Below are 26,789 nucleotides of genomic sequence, written 5' to 3'. Positions count from 1 at the left end.
GCGTACATAAACAACCTCCCCCCCAAAAACCATTGTACAGACAAAATGCTATCACTCCCTTATCATTCTGAACCCTTAGATAATTTTTATCATTTTGATTTTCATCTCTCTACCTCCATACTATGTAAAAGTGTAATTCACTCCATTCTATGTGAATTCAAAATAAGAATAAGAAAGTATATGGCCAAAATTCAAAACCACCCTACATGAACAAAAAGGCTAAGTGGTTTTAATGCAAAATAGAAACTGATAGCAGGGCTCACCTAAAATAATATCCTTCTCTTCTTTGTAACTCCAGGAATAAAAAAGGAATAAAGTTCTACCCCACACAGCAGAATATTTCGATCACTAGTCTCATTAAGAAGTGTTTCATTCGTTATAGTTTACATAAAATAACAGATTTTAGTGAAAACAAGCCAAAAGAAAATGGCATCTAATTACCTGAAATGTCTGCATTTCTTCTTGCTTAATGTCTTTCTGAATCTCTCCTTTGTGTTTTTCTTGAATCTCTTCTAGTAATTGCTGAAGTTCTAAGAGTCTCTCTTCTTTCACTTTAGCTTCCTTTTGTGCAGCTTTTACATTCTCTTTTTCTAGCTCCAAGTTATGATTTACTGCTGCCAGTTGGTCCTGCATCTCACTAAGCTTGTGTGTTAAGAGTGACAATTTTGATTCCATCTGACTTTCAGTTCCATCACTCAAACCCTCTGTTTGGGCATTCTTGCTTGCTTCCTCCACACATTTTGAAGCTTCCTGAATTTCCTGCACGAATTTCCTTTGTTCTTGAACTGCATTTAGCTGAACCTGACTCACAAGAGCAGCAGCAACTTTTTCCACCAGTGCCTTTTCCAGTTCTAATATCCTCTTTTTAAGTGTTTCTCTTTCAGCTTTGGCTTGCTCTTTCAGCTCTTTTATTTCACTGTAGGACTGGCATAGTTCTGAATCTTTTTCCTTAATGCATGCCTGAAGGTGCTGCAGTTGTACCTCCATCTTGCTAATGGCGACTCTTGTATTCTCATCTGAAGACCTAAGCTGGGATTGGTCTAGCAACTCTACCTTCTCACATGAGCCTTCTTCCACTTTTTCAGTTTTCTTATTGCTCTTATCTTCTGCTTTTTCCCTCTCACCTTTCATCAGTGCGTACTTATATTCCTCTGTTATTCTTTCATGCTCTATTTTTAACATACTTATTTCTTGCCTTAGCTGGTTCATTTTTAACTTAGTCTCCTCAAGCTCATTCTTTGTTCGAGATGCCTCTACATTTATGTTTTCTACTTGCTTCTCCAAAGCTTCCTTTTCTGCCAGAACTGTTTCAAGTGTGTGTTTCAGACTGTCAGCATCTTCTTGAAAAGCAGCAATGTCATCATTCAACTGCTCTACTTCCTCATAATTTTTTTTCTTCACACGTTCTTGATCACTTTTCAGACATTCTATCTGGGCTTCGAGCTCCCGTATATGCTCATTTTGTTCTTCAATAACCTGGAAAAAAAAATACAAGAAAAGAACTTCATAACGGGTAACTACTAGACCCTCAGATAATTTTCCTCTTGGACTTCACAGCAACTGCTTAATAAAACATTGAAACATATTTTAAAAAAGAAAGTATGTCCTCAGTGAATTTCTTAATGGGATGTCTCTTGTAAAGCTTTATGAGAATCAGGACATCTTCACATAGGACTGACAAAGTAGCCTGTAGCCTTAATGAGCTGCAAAATAGGTGTGAAAGCATCAAATGAAGTGAAAGCATTTATAATATTCAGAGAGATATGTAACACTGAAGTTTAAGTGTTCACAATACTTTTTTTTCCCAATAGCTTGGCATAAAGCTCTGTCTTGTCCTTTTTTTTCGAAAATTAAAATGGAAACAAGTGGAGTGGTCATGTCTGCTGTTCAATCTTCTTATGAAATCAAGTTTTAATATACTATTTTTACTCAAAGAATTCCAAGGAACAAAGTTTTATGAAGCTTAAAACTTATAGATATATTTTCCTGCATGACATTACATACAGAACTTCCTTTGGGGAAAAAAAAAAATCCTCAAGTTTATCATATGCAAGTCAGGTATGTTAAGTTAGATTGGACAGACTGTGCTCTTCATGCAAAAGCACCACTCATTCATATGGTCAAATAGATTTATTAATTAAGATGGACATGTATTTTAAATACAAATAGACCTTTAACTAATTGTGTTGAAAAATACCATTATAATACGCATTTTAGTCTGAGACCATAGAAAATACCTATCGGTTGACTCTGACATTTCCCTATCACAAACCTAAATACGTGTTTGTCTTGTTTATGTGTGTGAATACACATATGCAGATGTGCACAAAACCATGCAGGGCAAATAGTACCCATAGACCCAGAGCACAATTATTTCTTTGTGCTATAGTTTAAATAGAAGTAAAGAGAGAGAAAGTTATAGAAGTATTTATTTTAAAAGGTATATGACTATGCAAACAAAATTCAAAGAGATTGGTGAAGACACGAAGAGAGTGAGAATAATACTTTCCTAGATTAGTTTTAAAGACACGTAAAATTATCGGCTGGGTAAGGGGCTCAAAATTCAAAAAAATTAATAAAATGATGTAACTGAGCAAATATGAGGGTGATGACTTTATGATGCAGAAAAGAGAAGCCATCTTATATCAGCTTCTAACAAGAAATAATTGAGTAGACACAAAAAAATGGAATGACTGGTGTTGATGAACACTAAATTTAATAAATAAAAACGTCTTAGCAAAAGGAATACTAAAACAAGTTATCAGATCGCAATAGAATAAATTTTATAAAATTCCTTAAAAACCTGCTTGTTAAATTACAGTGGGAGCAAATTGTCATTTGAGTAGAAGAATGACAAAATATCCTTTACAAAGTCAAAATAAAGACAGACCAGATTTTAAGTACTAAGTCTTAAGAAACAAAGTGGATATATTTTCTTAAGGGAATGTCTGGAGATCTGAAATGAACAGTGCTCCTACACTGGAAATAAAAAAGTCAGAAGGAAATCTGTCAAGAATATGCAGAAAGAGATATTATAAAATAAAATCAGTTATGTTACCTAAAATAGGTGAGAACTCTAAAATGGCCTTTTAGAAATATGAAGAAGAAAAAAATGCATAAGAGAAGAAAGATGATTAAATTCACTACTAAAATAGCCATGCTTTTTCCTTCATCTCTCAATACTTCATCAGGTTTTGTTAGTTAAATAGAATAATAAAATGTCCTTGTGGTAAGTATAATATGTAAAACAAAAATTATAAATGTGACCACGTAAATTAGAAGGGTTGATCTGTCAACAAACAACTTATTTTTAAAAATCCACAGAGACTAGAGGAAGTTCAAAACCACTAAATAAAACATGAACAAATCATTGGTTTTCAGAAGAAAAGAACAGTGATTCTGGTGACTGCTATCAAGTCAGCATAACAGTTTCTGGTTTTCATAACATAATGGAATAAAGGACCACAGAAGGCAAATACAGCAATTAAAAGAAAAGCGCTTAGTGGGATGAAGATGTCTAAGGGAGGACTAGGAAAGGATTAACCTAAGAACAATCTATTCATTTTTAATATTGATCTCATAATCAAGCATAGCAATTATTTTAGGTCCTGTAAAATATAACTGAGTAAGAGGATGAAATTAAGAAAATGAAACTTCTTATAACAGGAGAAGAACTAATAATTAAAATGAATTTTAGCTGAATTTTGGGTATCTTTCTCAAGGCAAGAAATGTAACTGTATTACTGTGGTCACTGTGTAAGGCAGAACCGTTGTGGATTCCTTAAGTGTGATCTTTCCTAAATCCAATTTCCTAAATCCAATTCAAAGTTTTGTCATTATTCACTGAGGTTCATTATAACTAAAGTTTGCGTGTAAAAACTCAGTGAGATTATCCAGCTCGGTCAGAGCTCTATTTTAGTGGATTCAATATGTCCTAGTAGAATGTTACCCTAAATGTTCAATCAGCTACTGAGGGGTAACAGAACTCCTGTTTTTACCTTTCTGAATAATACTTGCTTTGGGGTTGAAGCTTATGATTAATAAATTTTCACATTTAAAATGGTCAGAATGCAAAATTCATCCACTGAACAAATCCGGTTTTCTTTCTATAAAAACCCATAAGACTGAAGGCCTGTTTCTGCTGTCACTTATATCAATGCAAAATAAGTAGTATTTCTGTTGAAATCAAATGCGTTATATCTGTATAAAATGGAAGTAAGCCAGAAGAAGATGAAGCTCATTATCATAAAACCACATAATTTAAAAGTAACGGAAAGCTACAGGTGTTAAATCTCAGTAAATAAAAGAAAGATGAATCTGCTTCTTTCTTGCTCGTCATTTCTAATAAAACACAGCATTTTGTTTGCACATCTGCCAGGCTTCAAGCTGGATTAAAGATGTTGTCAACATTGGTATGATGACAAAGTATTTACACAAGCTCATGGAGCACAAAAGTTCAACTGCTAAAAAAACTATAAAATCCAACATGATCCAGCAGGTGTCACTGAAACATAACACTGGAAGTAAATCGTTATGGGTAAGATGGTAGAATGAATGTTGAGACTGAATTCAGCTACCTACATAGTATTCAATGCTAGGAAGTATTAGAAGAATAAGGTATGAAGAAGAATTTAAGACAAAAACTCAAGCAGAACTAAAGCAGAATAATAAAAAAAGCAAGCAAGAAGTAGTCTTCATAAAAAAAGAGACAAAAGAGGAAAAACAAATTAGGGTTAAAGCGCTGCTTGAAACAAGCATTTGCATTTTTGAATTAAGGCAGCAATAGAAGATAATATAATCGGTGGGGGTATAAAGGCATTTTTTTCTTTAAACAGCTATCAACACCAAGTAGGACTCTGAGAAAGATTTCAAAAGTATGTACTTTGTTGTCAGTTGTGACTTCAAGTTGCTGTTGCAGTTTTGCGATTTGTTCGTGAAGAAGATCTATTTCCTGCTCCTTTTCTTGCATGATGTGAGCAAGCCTCCCAGCCACTAAATGATGGTCTTTTATGGTAGCAGCTTCAGATTTCTGGATAGCTAGTCCCAGTATTTCCATTTCATCCTACCAAAAAAAAAAACCCCAAACCATATTACAGTTGTACATAATGTTTCTGCATATTCTTGCGTGAGTACTTAAGGCATAGGAATTAAAATAAACAAATTGCATGGAATGAGAAGTAATTATATGGGCTTTTTAGTATTTTGCAAGTTGAACTGTGGAATGCTTGAGAAAGAGAAAGAATTTGGCATCTTGGCTTTTTCAAAGAATTTTTATTTCTGTGAAGGAGGGAGAATAAAGCTCTAGGCTTCTATGTTACACAATTACCTTAAATAATTTATTCTCTTGTTCAAGTTCTTGCAAGTGTGTAGTGGACTCCTTTCGCTGAATTTCTAGTTGCATGTGCAATTGCTGAACTTCTTCATTTTTATTTTCTAGCTCCTCTCGAAACTGCTCCAGTTGTTCCTCAAGGTTCGTGACCTAAGTTTCCAAAATAAATGGTGGAAAAGGAGTAGACAAAAACAAAATGTCATCATTTGCAAGTGCAATGTCTAAAGTAAACTGTTTAGTATGTACAAACGAAAGAATGTGTACTAAGTGACATTTTGAGTCCTTAAACTGAATGGAATTTCAAAACCCACTAAAAGTCAGCTGAAATCACCGTGAAGTTTTTCTTAATTGGGCTGAATTTTGACTCCAGAAAGAGTCTTATAAGTCATAAGCATTAACATAGACAAAACCAACAAATATCATGGCTCACAAGAGAATTTCAAAGGGATTTGAAGTGTTGTCTCTCTGATCTGTTGAAAAAAATTTCATCTGCGTAGTTCACTAAACTCAACAGAAAGCAAAAACTGACAAACCAAAATATCAGCAGAAACATAGAACTTTTCACAGGTATTTTACCTCCTTTTCCTTTCTGTCCACAGCTTCTCGTTCAGCTTGCAATTGTACTTCAAGAGGTAATTCTCCCTTTACTATGATGGTGCCAAACTGTTTCCTTTCCTCCACCTTTAAGTATAAATAATATTAATAATAAACAAGTAAAAAAGATATACCGTTTTGTTCTCAAGAAAATATGAAGGTAGTAAATATATGATAATTTTAGACCAAGCAGTACCTTTTGCAAATTGTCTGCACTGATGATTAAGGCTTGTTCCAGTTCTCTTATCCTGCATTCTAGCTTCTCAATTTCTTCATTTCGTTCCTGTATATCTCTCTGAAGTTGCTCCTTAGAGAGCAAAAGCTCACTGCATTTGTCTGTTTTTTCCTTTAGATGATTTGTTAACTGTTCAACCTGATGACAATATGGCAAAAAGATGAACATATTGTACTAGGTTGGAAGGGTTTGCTAGCAATAGCAACAGCACTCATTTTTGACAGAGAAAAAAAAAATCCCTCTTTTTTTCTCATAATGAAACTCCTACTCTTCAGGTGAAAGAGAACGTAAAGTTAGGATACTGTAGTGCTACATCTAACAAATACAAACAGCATTTTTTAAGAAGTCATATGCTCTGTGCTGTATCACCTACTCTCTAGAACTGATCTTGTCCTTCTCAAGCCTTCAGACTGTCCAGTCAGTTAAAAGCAGGTAGCGTGGCATCCCTGTGCAGCCCACTAAAAAGATACCTTGAACATCTACAGATGGAATGTCTTGACCCTAAGGTCAAGATGTTACTTGCATCTTTGAGGAATATCATCATTCTAAAAATCTGTGACAAAATTTCAAAATAAGGAGTTGATTAGTGACATACAGACATATCCTAAAACTCATGGGGTCGTCAACATTGAAGAGAATCGCTGTACTTGCATCTCAAGAAACAGGAGGTTTTGTTTTCTTGCTGGGTTTGTTAAATGGGACCAAACAGATGTGTGATGGATGATATAATTTCACTTTCTATAGGGCATAAAGCACCCAAAAAAAGCATTCTGAATCTCAGTAGTTCAAATGTTTGTGGCTCAGAACAAGACAGTAAAAGAGTAACTGAAGTAGTAGAGATAGGAAAGATCCCAGTTCTAGCAGTATTTCAGAAATTATTAATCAAAATTACAGATAAGAGAGACATGTAACAAATCAATGGTATTAGGCCTGATAAGTTAAGACCTGCATTAAACTAAGCAATCGAGCAAGAGACATGGAAAGTAATGTTTGTCCCACTCAAAGAACCGATTTCAGTATTTACAATTAGGAAGTTACGATGTAGCCAAAAGGTAGAGGACTCAAAGCATTTCAATAGATAGGAGAGAAGAGGACCAGAACATAAAGCTGACAGGATGGTATTATTGACGTTATCCATCCATGAGTAACATCAAAGTCTGAAGTGACCACAGAAAAGTCCTGAGAGAGAAATGGAAAAAGAAAAATCAAGTCTAGAGCAGACCGTTTATGACAACCCTCCCTGGAATAAGTTGACAGAGTAAGCTGAAACAATAGTAAAAAATAAATTAATTTATCAACAGAAAATGCTCATGCAAAGCAGAAGAGCATTTAAAAACCCACGCAACTATGAAAAAATAAAGCAGCTATCTCAGAAAAGCATGAGAAATAATGATAAAATGTACATTTATGAAATATTCCAAATTACATTGTGACATCAAAATATACTATACGGTAAGACACATAATGAAATGAACTCAAAACAAACAGCCTGGACTCAGGAAAACAATTGTGCTAAAATGTCTCCCCCATCTGTGGAATGTGTCGACAGGAGAGGGGTGCACACAAACTTTGCAATAGAAGGAAACAGATGCAGAATTGCTCCACATGTGTTGGTTAACACATACCCAGCTGATTCCAGAAGATTCATTGTTCACAGAGGCTGATGACAGCCATATCAAATAGCACTGACTGAATATTTTGTAAGATTTCTTACAAACTTTTGTATTAAAATATATTACCCGCCCCATGAAATACACCTCTAAATCTGAGAACTACAAGTAAACAAATATTTTGCCAACTTACATCTCACATATATTAATTTATGTCTTATCATTGTCTGTGGTCCTAAACTATATAATACAGATTACTAATACTAAATATTGCAAATATTTAAGAATTTAATTACAGCAACTGACCTACCTCAGTAAGAACTTTGATTTGAAAATAGCAGTGCAACCTAGTAAGAGGCATTTTAATACTGAAAATTGGGCAAGAAAATCATGCAAAAACATCGGCCTTGCTCAAAAAGCTGGACACAAGAAAACCCACAAAAATAAAATCTGTTCTACAGTCACTAAATTTGTTTCAGTGGAGACAGACTTTCACTGAGGAGGTTCAAGTGTACCCAGAGAGCGCTACTACGTCTCAGGTGCTAAACCCTGGTAACTCAGTTCCTTTGGCTGTGTACCTGTGCTATAAACAGGGTGTCAAAAAATAACATAAGAACACGTGAAATTGCTAAAGTGGTCCTGAATATTTCCATAGTTTTTTAAAAACAGTTGATTTTCTAAATTAAGTTATATGAAAGAGCCTTTTTGAAAGTTACAAAGTTTCCATATGTCTACTACTAAAACCAACCAATCAGGCTAACCCCCATCCCCCCAAACAGTTTTACCACTTTCCCCCAACACCTTACCCTTCGTCTAAGGGGATTTACTTTCCTAGCTCATAAATGGATGCAGGTTAGGTACATCATCAAATAGCTTCATTACAATATCTTAACAGCTGTCAGCTTGTCATTTATATTCACTGAGTACAAGTAATACAATGTGTTACCTCTCTGGTTTGATGTTCATTGACAGGCTGACTCCTTTGTGGAATCTTAAGCTGTTGTTCCAGCTTCTGTATCTCTTGCTGGAATACGTCTCTCTCGTGCTCTCGGTCAATTGCTTGCTCCTGAAAGTTAAGAAATTATGTGGATACACCATTTGATTTAAAAAACTATCTAAATTAAGTATATTATTACTTCTTATTTCTGTTAATGTGAGGCTGGTAACAGTACGTCAGTATTTTTAAGGTAGCAGAACCTCTTCAAACTACCATTAAAAACCATTTCATCATTTGGGGCAACAAATTTCACATTTTTTTAAAAAAAAAATTAGGACAGCATAGATACATCCAGTATTATTTCACAAAAAGGACAGTTTTGTTTCTTCTGTTCCAGGTACACCACACAAATGGTAATAAGCCAATATTTTATTATTTTCTTCGCTATTGTTTGTCTTTGATATGTGTAGCATAAATAAAATTAAGAATAGAAATTAACTCTCTGTTAATATTGATGAGGAGCCAACAACAAACTAAAACTGTTTGAATTTTGTATTTCAGTTTTACTTTTGACCAGTTTCAGTTGTTATGTCCCAGTCTGACATTTGGGAAATACATATTTAAACAGGAAGTAATGTGCAGCTGGTAGCACCCAGTGAAGCATCACCTCTAAATGCCACTTTGTAGACAAACTTTATCAGATGCATTAAAATAAACTAGCTGAATTATCTGATACAAAGAGGAATGCTTCTGCAAAAATTCAGGAAACTGGAATAAAGCCTCAACCTTTGCAAGTTGCAGATTTTAAAAACTCACCTGCAGTTTCAAGGAAACAGCAGAATTGTAATGCTGCTATTACAAACCACTATTCATCTCAGCAGTCTGTAACTCCAGTTCATGCCACTGATAATTGTAGAATCGTAGAATCGTTTAGGTTGGAAAAGACCTTCAAGATCATCAAGTCCAACCGTTAACCTAACCCTGCCATTCCACCACTGAACCATGTCCCTAACTAATAATCCCAAACCATAATGCATTTATGACTATGGGACTTGTAGTAGGAATTTTTACTTCTGAACCTTATCCTATTATGACACACAATTTCCAAGTACAAATAAAGCTGACTACTTAATTCCAACAGACTACTGAAAAACATGACAATTCCAAAAACTGTTAAAAATTAAGGTCACAGAAGTATCTATTTCCTCATTAATTTTAGAGTTGCCCATTATTTTAAACATTTAAGAGGCCTACTAAATTATACTTATAAATACAGGGCAGAGCAAGCATCTCAAACAGATTTTCAACTTTTAAAACATAAATTCAATTCTTGGACTGGAACCTTTAACACTGTTACTATCATATGCTTCTTTGTATTTGCTCAAAAGCTGAAAAAAACAGCATTTCCTGCTGTACCAAACTTCAGTTGAGGTGCCCACCCACCTTCATGAAACTAGCCTTTTACCATACTTACATCTAGAAATTTTCTTGTTTTCTCAAGTTGCTTCTCCAAAGCCTGGTTTTGCTGCCTTAAGTCCATTAGTTCTGCATTTTTTTCTTGCTCTAGCTCTATGAAACGATTGACCTGTTCTTCCAAGTCTATTTCCAAGACTTTCACTTGCTTCTGAAGATCATCATACTCTTTTTCAGCTTGACGCTGTACTTCAATTTTTTCTTTCATTAGCTTTTCTGTTTCCTCCAGCAATTCTGGTTATAATAAAAGCATCACACACTACTTTAGATAGAAATAGTTAGCAATGTTATGAAGCAAAACCACTCCCCAGGGTATCCATGCTGTACTCTGCAGAAGGATGTGAACTGGTTTGGGTTTTTACTGTTTTTCTTTTTTAGAAAATATATTTTCTTCTGAGAAATAATCAAGATAACCACTAAAGCAAATTCATATTAAAATTACTATCCTTTAGTTAGTCTTCAGAGGACTGTTAGTGAAGCTGTATCAAACCACTTCCTTGTTTAAGCTTCACATAAATTAAAAGGTCTTTGTATAATTGGAAAAAAAAAAAAAAAAAGAAAATAAAATGCATGGGTATAAACTACAGCCAGAGTCAGCACAGGGGTTAACAATGAAGTACAGAAAACCCAACCCTCTTCTCATCCCCAGCGTCAGTAAAATCAGTCCACTCCCAGTCTTCATCATTTAATGTGATACATATACATAATTTGAAGGAAATATTGAAAGACTTAGCGAGGCTGCTGGGCAGACAGAGAGGGAAATTACTGACCTGTAACTGGAGCTTTGTAAAACCAGTGACTGCATGGATGCCCAATTTTGAGTCCTCATGAAAAGGCTGGCAAGCATATAAAGTAAAGCCCCAAACCACTCTCTTAAGACTCTTAAGCCACAGCCCATTGAAGTACATATTAACTAACCGTACGAATCCCTTGAGGTAAAATCCAAACTGTAAAGTGCAATTACATTTGGTGAATCTTTAAAACATGATTGGTATTTAGACAGAAACAATACAATTTACTTTCACTATAGAAGAAAGATCCTTTAGGCACCATCATCTTACATCATATTTAACCAATTCTCGTGTCTAGGTAACCGTTACATATCAATATAATACAGTGTTTAGTTATCATAATGAATGACTCAACTGTCTTTGGAAATAAAAAGAAAAAAATATCCCTCCAATACCATCTAAGTATCTGTAATTCATAGGTGAATAAGATGATGGTTATTAATGAATTTGCTTATTATGTTTAGAAAATATAAGAAATGTTGTTAGCAAAATGTAAAACTGAGTATGAAATACAACATCAAAGCTGCAGGCCAGTAAGAATTACAAGTAATGTCAGTAAGCCAAAAGCCCATAATCCTGATTAACAATGTCAGTACGTGTAAGTCTTCCACCCAATTACAGATTGGCCATGCAACATACAAACACACCTGCTTGGGAAGCTGCATCGACTGCAGCATCTACTAGGCCTAGGAGAATAGAGAGAGAGAAAACAAAAAAAAGAAGCAAAGTAATTCACATGCCAGCTATAGTTTCCTTGTGGTGCAACAATGTAAGAGAAAATGAAGCCAAAGATAGATGTGGCATTTAATGACAAAGTTGTTGAGATAACTTAGGGAATGTGGTAAGTTATTCTGGTATGCATGATATAAGTATCTACATATATTTATAGAATTGTTTATCCTTGCAGTTGTTACATATGAAAATAACTATAAAATATTTAGAAACCTAAAACATATAACAAATAACTAAACTGGAGTCATAGACAAGGATCTTCTTTACTATAAAGTAGGAAGCAACTGGTTGTTCTTAAAATGTCATTGTCACATGAAGTAGACACAGGAAACTGTAAATACACACAAAGATGTGTAATTTATAAAAATAGCAACATTATAAATTGCCATAAACCTTTGGAAATTAAATAAAATGGTAATTTCATCCTGCTTTTTACACTGTAAGCACTGCAATCCTTGAAAGATCTGTACTTCTTAAAACATCACTGTTCTAATTTTCTTCCCCTCTCAAACATAAAATATTAATTTATTAGTTTAAGGAAGAATTAAAAGACACATTTACTTCATGAAGGTAAATGCTTTTTTTGAGTAAGCAGTTAGTTAGATTACATTGACATGGTATTTATCTGGAATTTTCACCATCAGTGCTGAAAGTTTTCATTACTGGCAGATTAACAGGCTTTCCTTACCATGCGACTTTTGTGCCATTCTTTCCCGAAAGAGGAATTTGTTAGAAAAGTCTATCTTCTGTGTCTACCTTAAGTATAGCCCTCGTGTATAGTTCAATCATGTTCTGGTAGTATGCTTCCTAGTCCCTCTAAAACTCTGTTTGGAAAGTATCTAGACCAGTATTTTTATCCATAGGTGCTCACTTCAAGATATTCCATCTCCAGCAATAATATAAATAAAAGCAGATTTTCAGAGGTATCAAGCTTTCCTGGCTTAAAGAACAATTGTGATTGCTCAACAATTCTGAAAATTCAGTAATTTTTTGTTTAAATATCATGAAAAGTTATCATGCTAACATTAGGCATCAGGTATGAAAATATCACGTTTTGCCCTATCACATTTTTATTAATGATTACGAAGAAGGTGGGGAAAAAACCTCGACCAAGATTACTTATTATTTTAATTTAAAGTATAAGAAAATCTCATAGAAAGATTGTGAGGAATACATACGCTGCTCTACTGGCCCAGCATCTGCTCTCATGGCGTCCTTCTGCCTGGAAAGCAACTCCTTTTCTTCCTGGATCTGCTGCTGTTCAGCCTCTAACTCCTGCAATTTGTTACCTGTACACAGTAGTTCTTGCTCAAGATGGTCAATTATGTTTATTTTTTCCTGGAGTTGTTTTTCCAGAAATGCTTTTTCATCTGCATAACCATCAATGAGGCCTGTAGAACATCAATGTTGGGGTAGATTTAAATGACAATAAAGAACAATCTGAATTTTTTGCATGGTGAAGTCACTAGAGTTCTCACATGAAGGCCAATACATGTTAGATACTCAGCACCAGACAACTTCTACTCCTGTCCTTTCAATTCTTCCATGATGAACAAATTACTGGAAGGATAGAACAAGACCAAATTTGGCTCTTAATTCCTTCCCAGCATAAGACCTCTGGAACAAACAGGAGCTCCAAAGCCAAGGAAAAATAAGCGTGTAATAAACATAGGAGAAATGAGAAATTTCAAATAAATTCAGGTGCCAGGTGCCATTTGAGGTGCCTCAAGACTTTTGTCTGACCTCAAACCACAGTAGGTCAGGTATAATATAGATGCCTCCATCATCATAAGGCACCAAAACTGGCTGCAGGTGTCCATGTTTAGTACCTGAATCACTCCCAAAAGGCCTGTACCAGCTGACATCTAATAAACAATTTAATTTCTTGATTATTAATGCACAGTTTTTAAAGTAGCACAAAACAATTAATGATCTTTTAAACAGAGAATTTGGGACACTACCTTGAGAATGTGTCTTGTGAACGATATTACAGCTGTAAGAAATGGCACCATCTTGGAATGATGCAGAAGTGAGAGCAAAGCTAAAGACTTAGGAAAAAAACAGTGAATTTCCTTGAGGGCTGTACAAACGAAATTGAGATCCTGTAATGGTATTGGCTTTGGAAGATTCACATCAGCCCTTTCAGAAACATCTGACTACAGAACACAAAAGATACTTTTACTGAGTGACAGAAGGTACTAAACAGCTATCCCAGGTTTCCATGGTAAGATGTGTTCTGTCACGTCAGATACTGATGGTTTCAAAAGATTGATAGGACATCAGTTGTATGATGTCTAAATTTTCTTAGTTGGACATACACACCTATCTCACAGGTTTCTTCTTACTAAACCCACAGAATCTAAGTATTATTTTACCAATATCAAACTATTTTCAATACGGAAGTACTTTATCAGTATAAATCTATACTCTTGAGTCAGTATTAAAACGGATTTTACCCTGGCTTGAGAACACAGGAAAATGAAAGATGTTTCCATTCATTATCAATGTAGACAAAGTAAAACCTCTGTGAGCACTTAGTTCTGTATCAGAGGAAATTAACTAACGGTGGTCTTCACATATACAGTCTGAGAAACACAGGTCTGGTCCTCGTGCACATCAGTCATGCATTACTGACCAAGCTTTTTTCCAGACCTGGATTCACAGAGAACACAGCCACATAGAAGGACTGGCTGTTGAAATAAAAAATACTGAACTAGAAACATAATTAACAGCATTTCAAAAATTTGAGACAATACATCTTCTAGTAGTTCTTCCCCACCGTATCAGACACTGTTTACAATGAGTACTTAACAGACTGGAAGTTGAGAGGGCATTCCCAGGTTAAAGGGAGTATACACCCCCACCGAAAAGGTATGAACAATGAAGAAGTTGTCTGCTGAGATCATGTGTTGCGCTATTTACTCCTGCCTTTTTTTTCTTTTTTCTTTTTTTTTTTTTAAGAGATGTAATGAAAGTTGTCAGAGTTCAGTGAACAAATTGGCATTAGCTTTTCTATCACATTAGATAAGTCATCTCTGACACCACTAAAACACTAGAGGTTTGAAAATGTCTCAGCCGCAGCAGTTTTTGTGATAAGAAAGAAACGATCAAAAATGACACATTTTATCTCAAGAGAAGACAGAGTACCATCAGATGTATAATGAACTAAGACATTGTTCTGCATATCTGCCTAAGGAATTTGATAAAAGAATGTAGTTTGGCTTTGTCAGAGTATGCTCTGCTCACAACTCAGTTCAATGAGCAGAAGAAATTAGATAAAGAGAGTTTTACGGCATTTTTGTTTTTGTTATATCAACACCAAAAAAAAAGGTGCTTGTCATTTAGAAGTGCATTAATTTCAGAAGTTCACAGAAAAAAAGGATGAAAAAAGATTTAATTAATTCAGGAGTTATAAAGCATTAAAGCAGTAAGAGGGACAAATTAGCTGAATTCCTGCAAAAGACTGAACTGAGTTAAATCTCTGTGTGTGACATAAATCTGCACCTAACTTAAAAGCTCAACTGTGCAATATACCTATTAAGGGCTAAAACTAACATCAAATTCTGTCTCATATTCCAGACCTGTTCATGAACCAAATCAACACAGCCAGTCTGTCAAGTCTTATACACTGACATTACTATTGTTCTGATTAAAACTAAATTCCAGGTAAAAATTTTTGAAGACTGTTTCCACTTTATAGGCTTCCAAGTTTTTTTTCTCAAATAAAACATCATCCAATAAAATCCAGAGAGCGCAAAACATAGTTTCATAGGTCTCAGTAGATTTTTGTGTTTAATATACTTTCTTTGCTAGCAAAAAATACAGACTTGACTCATCTGTTTTATCTCCAAACCAGGCTCTGATGGAATATTTCAAGCATTTAATAAAATTTTACTGATAAATTTTGCCTTCATTTACATATGGGCAGTCCCATTATCTACAAACCGGCATCTAGTAAGAGTCTGCAGTTTCTTTGCTGCTATTAGTTTGTTTGCACAAGCAAATTTTATAACAGAAATGCATTGCTCAAGAGAAGAACCTAGTTAATTTTAGAGTTTTTGCTTGTCTGGTGCTAATAGGATAAAAATGATAATAAAAATATGAAAAAAAAGATAATAAGCAGGTCTTGTTCTGTGGGATGTCATCTTCAAATTCAATTATGCATGCACTTTATGCAATAGAGTTCTGCACAAATGGAAATGTATTTATTGTAAATGAAAAGGAAAGCTCATAGTTCTTAGTGGAGAACCTGACTATGTGAAAAAAAATGCAGGCCCAGAAGGCAAAGCAACAGAGATAAGTTAATAATAAAAACTTTTTTAAAATAAATAAAATTAGTCTCTAGGTTTTTTTTTAAAATGCTACTTGTAAGATTATGCCTATGCAGACAGCTCTAACATTATGACAGATTCCTCCCTTTAAATAAAACTTAACACTAACATCTGTGCTTTGTCCTAATGTATTAGTCAATTTTGCTTTATTATTGAAGATTTGTGAATAAAAATTCTATCAAGACAAAAATATGATCCTCCAAGAAAAGCAGCAACAGACATAAAAGCTGCCTATGTTCTGAAATTCATCAATACTAAACAGTTTTGTAACTCCATCTGTGCAAGAATATAAATTCTTAGGTCACCCATATTTTGGTGGAAGATTTCATCTTTTTTGCACGTTAAGATGTGTTGCATGCGAGATTTTCTCCACTCTTAATACTAAAAAAAGCAATAATGCCTCTTTCAGGTTTGAGCCTATTCCTTCTGAAATCAATTTTCCTCCTTTCTAGTTTTGCTAAAGCTATCGAAATGCTGCAGCCAGTACTGGCGCTGATGACATGCAACATTTACGCTGTGGGAACTGACAGGCTACCAACTGTCCCTTGCACCACATTTTAGACACATGACTTAGAAACCTGCATTTCTTTTCAGGTTATGTGGGTCCCAGCTATTAATAGTGTGTGAACTCACATTGGTTTATCTGTCTGTGTAAAAAGAAGAAGGCTGGCAGGGTAGCATTCTCCAGGAATAACATTTGGCTATGAAACTTTACTCCATGCTCCCACTCTGAAACAGAGAAGTCTGCTGAGCTTCAGAATTAAGTAAAATATCTCTCTGCTTGCTACTACAGAGATCCTACCTATAGAGTAGGTGGTTTTTGCATCTTTTCCAGATGGTAATTACAAACAGGTAATGGTAGAACTGCTGGGTGGAAAAAAAATGTTCAGCTATCGAAACAGTAAAGTTACTTCTAAAGAACAAATTAAGTGTCTGTCAGAATTGGACATATTTTCCTGATGTCAGAAAAGATTATTAGATTTCCCCTGTTGTAACACCCTACACTCTATTTTTAATTGCTTCCTTAATGCAGTTGCAGATACCCTTAAAAAGATCACTTCAAACAGTGCAAACCAAAACATATCACCACCATGTCATCAAGTTCAGAGTGAAGGCTCTACATTTTTATCCGTGTTTGGGTGGAACTAAGTCAAGGTCAAGAGGCAGCAGGCACAAACTGAAATATGGGAAACTGCATTTCAACATTTTAAAAAGAATATTTTCTTTTTTTCTTTCCCCTCTTTGACAGTGGTCAAACACTGGAACACGCTGCCCAGAGAGGTTGTGGACATTCAAAAGTTGACTGGACACGGTCCTGGGCAACCTGCTCTACCTGACCCTGCGCTGAGCAGGGGGTTGGAACAGATGATCTCCAGAGGTGCCTTCCAGCCTCAACTATTTATGGTTTTATGATTCTAAGTTGTTAATATTTAAGCTTGTCTGCACAGACAGACACGTTACGATGAAATAACTTAATTATGAGTATAATAACACATATACAACCTATTATTTTTAATAAGTCAGACAATAAAAAGTGAGACAAAATTGGGAAACAGAATCACAGAATGGTTGATGTTGGAAGGGATGTCTGGAGGTCATCTTCTCCATAATATCTAGAAGGCTGATAACATTCTAAATTTGCAAATAAATTGATCTGATTTGCAATTTCTTTACTCAATTAATAGGTAAGCGAGTGCAAATTCAACAACTCATCAAAAAGCTACTCACCTTCAGCTTTACTAAGCTCCAAAGCCAACTGCTCTCTGGCTTTGGTTTCTTCATTAAGACGTTCTTGTAGTTCTTCCTGATACTTGATAAATTCTGTGGCCTCTTGTTGCTTTTTGAAGGACTCTCGCATGAGTTCTGTCTGAGTAATTTTAGCATGTTCAAGCTACCACAGGAAAAAATTACAGAAGTTAGATAAACCAGAGATTTTCTGTAAATAACTACTCTATCATTCCTCTTTAATTAACAGTTACTTTACAGTGTGATGAGAAGTCTCACATAACTTCACTGGACATTCAATAAGATCTTTACTGAACACACATTTGCGTACTACAGGAGGAAGATTGACTCAGTACAAAAGTCTAGGCAAATAGGCTTTGTCAGGACAGTGAACTCAACGAGCCATCTGGCTAAATCCGTGTCTTTGTTCCGGTAATTCCTGGTTTATGAGTATACACTAGATTCACCTTTATTTACATATGCATTTTGTACTAAATATGAGTAAGCTATCACCCACCATATGCAACATTTTTTAGCCATTCTAAGTATAAAACTGGCAGAAGTTTTGATATAAATTGACACAAGTGGTGCTTCATCTCTTTTTCTCCTTACGATGAAGATAAATGAGAACACCAGGAAAATGTGAATTTTTAATATATCACACTTTTCAACCAACAAGGCAGTAAAGCAATGCTTCTTCCAACTAACAGAATTATTAAGGATTTTTTTATTCTTCTCTCCTTGTCTGATGGGTTAATATTTAATGTTTTTAAATTTAATATTTAACCACAGATGCAGCGCAATCTCACTACATCACTAACCTAAATTACTGAAAAAACAGGACAGAAATAAAACTGTATACTTATTGACCAGTTTAGACATACCCAAAGTGACAATTTCAAAAATAATTAAAATTAGAATTACAAAAGCAAAATGGTAAAGAACGAACATTACTCTAGTGTTAGAAGATCTGATTACACAAAATGTTCATCTAAGATAACAGCAAACTGGAGTCAATTTCCAAGAAGATCTCTACTTCTCAACTGTTAACATTTACAGCCTACATCCACCTCTTTGAGGGCTACAAAAACAAATTGTCAGAGCTGAGCCAGAGTTTGTTCTTTGTGTGGCTTGTATTCAAAATAAGACAACTTATTTTGAATAAGAACAACATCAGAAAATAAAATAACACCTATTTCCTACTCCCCTCCTTTTTTTTTTTTTTCCCTTTCTTTTTGATGTTATGGATATTGGCAGATATTTGTAAGATAGTACCATCTGTGGCTTTGCTACAGACTCCATAAACACATTCTTTCTCTCAATTTCTTCAAAAATAAAAGCTTTCTCACCATCTCCAGCTAAGTTCATGAGTATGATCAGCTTGCTTTAAAATCTCAGAAAAATGGGTTAGGAACATTTCATGGAACATTGCATGGAACATTGCACACAAAATTATCCGCTTATAAATAAAATTACACTTTGAAAAGAATGTCTGAATATTCAATACATTCTCTTTTATAATACTGAATTTAAATATCTGATTTATTTTCTACAGCATTCCTTTTCACATGGACATCACTGACATGAACTATTTATTCTGACAGGAGTTTAAGAAAGGTATAAATACTGCAGCTGAATTTCTGCGCTGGTTTGAGATATTTTAAAAATTGGAGAGAATTCTTGCTTTATTCTTATATTTTTAAGTGCTTAATGAAAGACCCATCTCAGAAAACAGGGAAACATATGATAGGTTTACTGTACATAGACAACGATAAACATGGCTTACTCAAATGCATCAAATACTCTCTAGCTCTTTTCAGTAATAACAGCTCAAGGTATTATTAAAAACATCACAGGGCAAACCCAAAAAGAAGCATAAACATGAACACGATTTTTCAAGAACAAAAATTTCTTCATGGGATCACAGGAAGCCATTAGCAAGCTTGTGCTAATGTTCCTAGTCAGTGCATGGAAGCTATAAAGGAACAATTTAAACTGACTGCAGCCCTCCCTCCCCAGCATAAATTATTCACAGTGAGAAAAATGTAATAAGTAACATTGAAGTGCTTTAAAAAGAGATCTCAAATCTCTCTAATTCGATATAATTTCTGTCTGCTAAATTACTTTTGTTAGAAATGAACAGAGAGAATTGTGTTATTAAAGCTTTTGCAGTGCCATTAAAAACTTAAAAGCCCGACACCAATACATAACAACTTTCACAACAGAGACAAGTTTATATCATTTTTGACTGCATTCTCTTCTAATTAAGCTGGTTTAAAATACAGTTTCTTTTAAAAACTTTTATACTTACTGAATAGGGAGGTGTAGGCAAGGAGATTTTAGAGACAACTTTTAAAATGTGCCCCCTTTTTTTGTGGCTGAAGTGAAAAATTGAAGTATTTACAACTACAGAATTGTTCTCATCCAATTGTTCAGTGAGAGGAAAGGGATATGGTAAAGGCACACGGGATTCAACCTCGTATGTATCTTCTTCTTGGCCTTCAGTCCACAAACCACTAAACAGGTTAGATGCCCAGTAGGTGCGGTAAGAATCCATTCCAGAAAGTATCGCTGTTGCTTTCTTCTCAACTGCCACATGGGTATTCTGCTCTAGCTAGGCTGCTTTTAGAAATTTCTAACAGGAATTTGTAACAGAACACGTACAAGCAGAGTACTTCATGAGTGGATTAATCCAGGGTAGAGAGAGGTGCAAGAAAACTTCGTATGGTCACGCCTAAAAATCCTTTTCATGTGAAAAAGCAACAGAAATCTTCCAATAGCAGCTGGCAGGTAATTTCCAAGGCAAGGAAGCATAATTTTGTTTTACCTGCACGAGTATGCTGCAGCAGACAAGCAAGCCAGCAGAACAGAAACTAAAAATGATTTTCCATCTCCACTATGGCAAATGAAAGAGAAATACTGATATGTCATTATTTGCCTTCATTCTTGTTCTTGGAGTTAATTCAACAGGAAGAACTTTCTCAAACTCTGCTAGTTTAAAGGCTTCCTGTTAGTAAAAAGGAGTTCAGGGGAGTGCCCTGATTTATTTACCTATACAGAACACCAGCAGGTGGAATTTGAATTGACACACCCACTATATGCCTTGCCTGAAAAGATTCAAACTGCACTTCAAGTCTGAAAGTGTGTGTTCAGACAGGTCTCAAATAGTTACTTTGAAGATTTTGCCAGGTTTCTCTCACTCTTTTAAGTTTATTTTGAGAGATGGGTACATGTCTGTATGCACAACACAACTGATTAAGAGGAAAGGTTAAAATCTTTTCTGCATGTAGTTTTAGATGATAAAATATTGCAGAGTATAAAAAATATCCAGTTTCTGAATATTTAAAAATAATTGTCAAGTCACCTACAAACCCTTGATACATACAGGAACTGTATATAATACAGTGAGCACACAACAGACATTGCAAAGCAGACATGCTTGAATGCTTGCAAAGTACCTCTACAGAACAGCCTGAAAAATGTCAATATTTAGACAGTACTGTGGGAAAATGTGTAAAGAGATTAATATTTTATTAAATTTAAAAACAGAAACCAGATATGGTCATAAGGGATAAATCCATATTTGTATAATCCATATCAATGAAAAAAAAAATGTGTGTGTGTCTGTTTGAGCCAAAGCATAACTCTGTTGCTGGTACTGGCAAGGTCTTGGCTACAAAGCTCTGAAGGGAAAATAAACTTTCTTGATCAGTTGACAATAAATAAACTGCTTAAAATACAATGAGTACTTTCATTGGTATCATGAAAAGTAAATACTTACTGCAAAAATATCAATCACAAAAGTAAAATAACTTAGAGCTATGTATAAAACTACTGCATTTAAAGATCAGCAGCAAAATGTTCAGAAAAAAGAAGTACCAAGTGGAATAAATAATTGACAATACTTAATTCTTAATTACTGTAAAACTTTGAAGTTGTTTTTCTCTGTCTGCATCATCTGCTCTTTAAATGTAAGATTTCCTACAAATACCTACCTATATTTTTTTTTAAGAACTTCATTTGGAGTTCTTACTCCATATGAATGGAGATATTCCACGGACTGGAGTATCTGTGTATCCTTCTTTGTTATTATGTAATGCTAGGCCTTAAGCAGACCTCAAAAAGCCAAACAGCTCTTTTTAATTGAGCTCATGCTCAAACAGAAGAGAGCTGTTGCAGAATGAGTTTGCAAATAAACACCAAACAGAAACTGATTTACAAGACCCACCAGACTACTTGCTTCAGTAAGCCAGAGGGGGGTTCACTGAATTTGTATTTAAATTACTTTTAACTTCACTAAGTCACAAATTAGCCTTTTGCCTTTTTCTTTTTTTAAAAAGAAGAGTATCAACTTCATTTCTGAAGTGTTTTTCAAAAGCAACAAATACTTAAATGTTTAAAACTTTTAAAGTATTACATCGATGAATTTTCAATTACTTTCATCATCACTGATTTTTTTCTCCTTCATTTCCAGTAGTTATGATTTACACATTTTACACCTAGAGACAAGAAAGCAGCAACTTTTTAAGCAATATGATTACTAGGTTAACTAATAGATGGGTCTGTAGCATAAAACAGACTGCATCCTTTGAATTCTAGCCTCAAATCAATTAAAGAGCTGACTCTAAGGACTGAGTTCTTCAAGAGAGCTTAAAGAAGTTACAGTGAGATACAAAGTATTTACTTTGATACCTTCAAATTGAGATGTACATAATCTAAAAGTAAGGGATATGATATAAACAGTATGATTTGAACTGACTGAGCTAGGTATTTAGCTCCCATTTCAATTAAGAGGGAAGTACTTCAGAGAGCAACAACCCACCATGAAAAGTACCCTGACAGCAAACAGAAAGGAGTACCCATGACACTGCCTCTTTTTTGGAGGTTATTCATGAATCACATACCTCACAATACCTCATAAATACTGGAGAGCTGGAGTACAGACTCCTTTGCTGATAGGTGGGTATGTGCTTAACTGGCCATGCGTAAATCATAGTTGGAAGAGACAGCAGGAGAGCTCCACCTTTTTGGCCAGTCAACTGACTAAAATGTTTGTCAAGAAAGCTGGGCACAGTTCCCTTTATCCTCCCTCTTCACGAGGGCCAGCTCAATGTGCCCTGACACCTCCTGTCTCATCCGTGGATTGCAGCAGAATGCAGATGACCCATACAAGCAATGAAAGTGTGCCCTAGATTGATAAGCGTGCCCCAATTCAGGCTTCCACTGCAGTCCAAAGCAGATTCCTAACGTGAATCCAAATTCATCTGTAAAGTCATGCTGGAGCAGACTTTTCTGGGGCCTGGGCAACTGAAGTACTGTTTCAGCTTTAAAAATAAGCCTACAGGTTTTATGCTTATAAAAACACATTCATGAGAAAAATAAAGAAAACAAAAATTGAGACACAAAATTTAAAATTCTTCACTAGTAGGTCACCCTACCTGATTTGAAGTTTCATTGATAGCTTCCAGAAGCTTTTCAACAGCCGCTTGTAGTCGAGAACTAATATTCAGAATGAGTTCTTCATTTTCAGGATCTATTTCCACTCCACTTTCTGCAAGATGTTGGCTCAGCAGTCCTTCATCCGTTGCTCCTGACCACATGTTAACATCTTCATCTCCCATACTACCACCACGATATGAGGAACAGGACTCTGGAAGAAAAAGTTACCTTTTCACACAGATGCTTAGCACTTTAAAACATGAAAACCCGTACATCTGAGTTACGGTTAGAAAGACAAATCATAAAACAATTAAAATATTTGTATTGGTCACAAAGACAGAAAGGGAAATACTGCAAACTAAAACTTACACAAACAAGATGCACAATATATTAACTAAAAATAAGCAGAAGGGAAAGTGAAAAGGAGATACTAACAGAGAATATTTTAGACGTCCTTTCAGTATGCCTTTGGGCTCGGAGGCTCATCTTGAAACCTTTGTTACTATTGGTACCCCTTACTACTTTGAATAATTTCCAATAATGACTTGCAAGATTGTCTTCAAAATACAACCAGGTAAAAAAAACCCAACCCTGTCAGTCCATGTTTCACCAGTCCCAGCTATGTTAGTGTGCACTAACACAAACCTGTTCAAGTTAGTGATTCAAAAGCACAGACTCAAGTGAGTAAAGGGAAAGACACGCACGTAATTCAGACAACTTCTCAGGACAAATGGACTAGAATAGAGAACGCCAAAATTCAGCATTATTATTATTGGTGAAAATTGATTAAAATGGGTAGCTGAACCAAGCAGGTACAGTGCAGGGGGACTGTAACTGTCCCTACAGATGGGCCACCTAGCACCTGCCCACCTCCCAGTTTTCCTGAGGTCTGCTTCAGTTTAAGGGCATTGTCCATTCTGTCTGAAAAGCAGGAGGCTCAAAGTTTGCCTAGGGTATTAAACTGATAGCAGTTAATCTAGAAAACAGTAAATATGCCATATTTAGAAATCAGGGCTGTATTTAAGCAAGACAAGTGAAAGCAAACTCCTGAGATGTTTTAAAACCACACTTTCAGTATGAAGTAACAATACAGTAGTAGATAACTATTGTTGATATCGTGTTTTAAAAATGAAGAAGTGTTATGTCATTAGGCTGTTAGATTTGCAATGTCAGAAATAAATGCTATTGTGGAAAGGTTTTTAAAATGCCAGTTTATTCTAATGAAATATATTTCTCAAATATATTTCAAATAAAATAAATTAAAACGTTTCAGCGGTTTTTTTTAACAATTATATGTTGGTTTTGCTTAAGGTTTTCTCAAAATAATACCTTATTTTTGGGAAACAGCAGTATGACTAAATGAATTAAGAGTAGTCAATGCCTGTTTAGCAATAAAGTTGCAGTTCTGGGTTATCTTTGAATTTAAGTTCCTGGTTATGCCATGAATTCTGACTGCTGAACTGGAATGGTTTGTTTAGTTACATAAATTGAAATGGAATTATAATAGGCCAATTCTACAAATTGCCTCTAAAAATGTAGTTAGTATTCTTGTTGGGTAAAATTTCCTTATACTTGCTCTTGCTTCTCAACCAGGCACGCAAATAACATTGGAAATACGAGTCCTCTTGTTGATGTTGTTTGAACTGAGCCAGAAAGTCAGATTCTAGTTTTCAGGTTTGGTTTGTTTTTTTGTTTTTTTTTTTTTTAACAAGCTGCAACATGATTAATTACTTGGAACATGACTAACTACTTGGTTTACTTACTATACTTTTATACCTGCAAACATTCTGATAATAATATCTACACCTTTATTTCATTATGGATGCAGCTGTATATATGACCCATATACAACAAACTAATCTACAGCAATTTTAATCTAGAAAGGTTGGGGTTTGTTTACTTTTATCTTATAATTGCTAAGATTTTTTAAATGCAGATGCATTTAGCATTTTTTTTCTAGTTCTATCATTACTGTTTGATATCTCCTTTTAGATGTGTGGGATATAATGTTACAAGCTCTTTTCACACTCCAAAGGGAAAAAACAGAAGCACACTATATGCATGAATGGAACAAATAACCAGATGAATAGAATATACATTCACTTGGCACCTTTCATCTACACAGGATTTCAAAGCCCTTTTGAGTACTGCACTTTGGAACTTCAGTCACAAACCACTGCAGTGGAGTTACCCTAGCAGTGGCTGGCAGGCATTTTCTGCCAGCACACGAAATATTTGCAATGGGTTTGTATACCATAAACACTTTCTCATAACATCCTAATATTCCACCCCCCTGCAGTGTAAGGAAGACTGCAGAATGAAAAATTGCACATTTTTTTATTCAATAGCATTCTGATTTCTCACCACCCAAATTTGGGTTGGCTCTGGGTGTCTCAAAATATCAACAGTGATGCAGAAGCTTTAATATCCTCAGAGTAGAAAGGACCTTCATTTAAGATGGACATCCAGCAGCATAGGTATTTCCAAATGCTGTGCCAAAGTATTGGTTAAAGACTGAGTTGAAGGAAAACACGTTCCCTACTGAGCCACCGACACACTTACTGCAGAACCTGATGCTCTTTGGAGGCCACCCATCTTAAGTACTGACCAGGTAAGACCCTGCTTAGCTTCAGGATCTCACAAAATAAAAGCCCACAGTACAGTAGCACAGCTATAAACAAGATAAAACAACGACATATTAGTTACTGCACAACCTAATTCTTATTTGATGGAGTATATCTACGTAATGTTCCTCTCTTCCTTCTCAGGTTTAACCCGTAATTCATGTCCTATAACGCTTCTATTTTAGTAAATTATTTGTTTGAGACGTACAGCTGAATTGTGCAATGATAGTGTATGTCAAATACAAAAATAAACATTATACAAAATAACCGCAGAAATGTGCAGTCTCTTGCAAAATCATCTGAACTTCTGGTTGTCCAGAAACTTTTACAGAAAAACTTTAAAATACTGATGGCTGCTCAGAATACAATTTTTCAAAAGCCAGGTCCCAAATCTGTCTCTTACATTAATAGCATCACTTCTTCTTGCCAGTGACCAGAACAGTGCAGTTTGGCCTCCAAGAACTAATGACAATATTTTAAACTCTTGTTTTACTTATGTCAGGTTTTTTTGTAATTTGCTTCTGGATTTCTGTAAATTTCTTCCATATAAATACAAAATAAATGAATGTTAAAACATAATTTTGCTACATGAAGAAACCCAGAACAAAACATAATAATTTATCTGAAACAGAATTACAAAAAATGAGGAAAGAAAAAGAGCACTGTCACCTAAAGTATAATTTGGCACGTGGAAACTTTACTACTCTCAAAGATAAAAAAGGAAGAACAAAAAGTATCAAATGTACACAAAATCTCTAATAATTCTGTTTATACTGTAGGGGTGGCAATTCCAATAGCAAAATCAATGGTAAATGATAAATGTAGGTGCCCACATTATAATTTCTGCAAAGTGGCAATTAAGAACAGGAGTTCACGTTAAACGTCTTCCCAACTGCAACGTGAAAATCTGTATCTTTTTACCCTGAAAATGGTCTTAGTACGCAGCATCTTAGTACAGCCTCTTCCCAG

At 35.0% G+C, this 26,789-nt stretch overlaps 1 protein-coding gene across 9 annotated transcripts in view; it reads right to left on the bottom strand.

The window, feature by feature from the left end:
* AKAP9 (A-kinase anchoring protein 9) overlaps positions 1-26,789 on the bottom strand; it is a 92,008-nt gene that overhangs the window by 19,596 nt on the left and 45,623 nt on the right. For 7 of the 9 annotated variants that reach the window (XM_035896742.1, XM_035896771.1, XM_035896750.1 and 4 more), the window contains 11 exons: positions 23,196-23,407; positions 17,761-17,923; positions 12,880-13,092; positions 11,617-11,655; positions 10,180-10,412; positions 8,715-8,834; positions 6,120-6,296; positions 5,906-6,010; positions 5,327-5,479; positions 4,883-5,062; positions 442-1,476 (listed from right to left, as the gene is read on the bottom strand). In XM_035896742.1, coding sequence (XP_035752635.1) covers positions 442-1,476; positions 4,883-5,062; positions 5,327-5,479; positions 5,906-6,010; positions 6,120-6,296; positions 8,715-8,834; positions 10,180-10,412; positions 11,617-11,655; positions 12,880-13,092; positions 17,761-17,923; positions 23,196-23,407 — 2,630 coding nt within the window. The remainder of the gene's footprint in view (positions 1-441; positions 1,477-4,882; positions 5,063-5,326; positions 5,480-5,905; positions 6,011-6,119; positions 6,297-8,714; positions 8,835-10,179; positions 10,413-11,616; positions 11,656-12,879; positions 13,093-17,760; positions 17,924-23,195; positions 23,408-26,789) is intronic. The other 2 variants (XM_035896766.1, XM_035896784.1) reach the window with 1 other exon arrangement.

Source organism: Egretta garzetta, unplaced genomic scaffold, assembly GCF_000687185.1.
Source record: "Egretta garzetta isolate BGI_Z169 unplaced genomic scaffold, ASM68718v1 scaffold30, whole genome shotgun sequence".
NCBI classification, from domain to species: Eukaryota; Metazoa; Chordata; class Aves; order Pelecaniformes; family Ardeidae; genus Egretta; species Egretta garzetta.
This window is presented reverse-complemented; position numbering and strand designations above follow the sequence as displayed.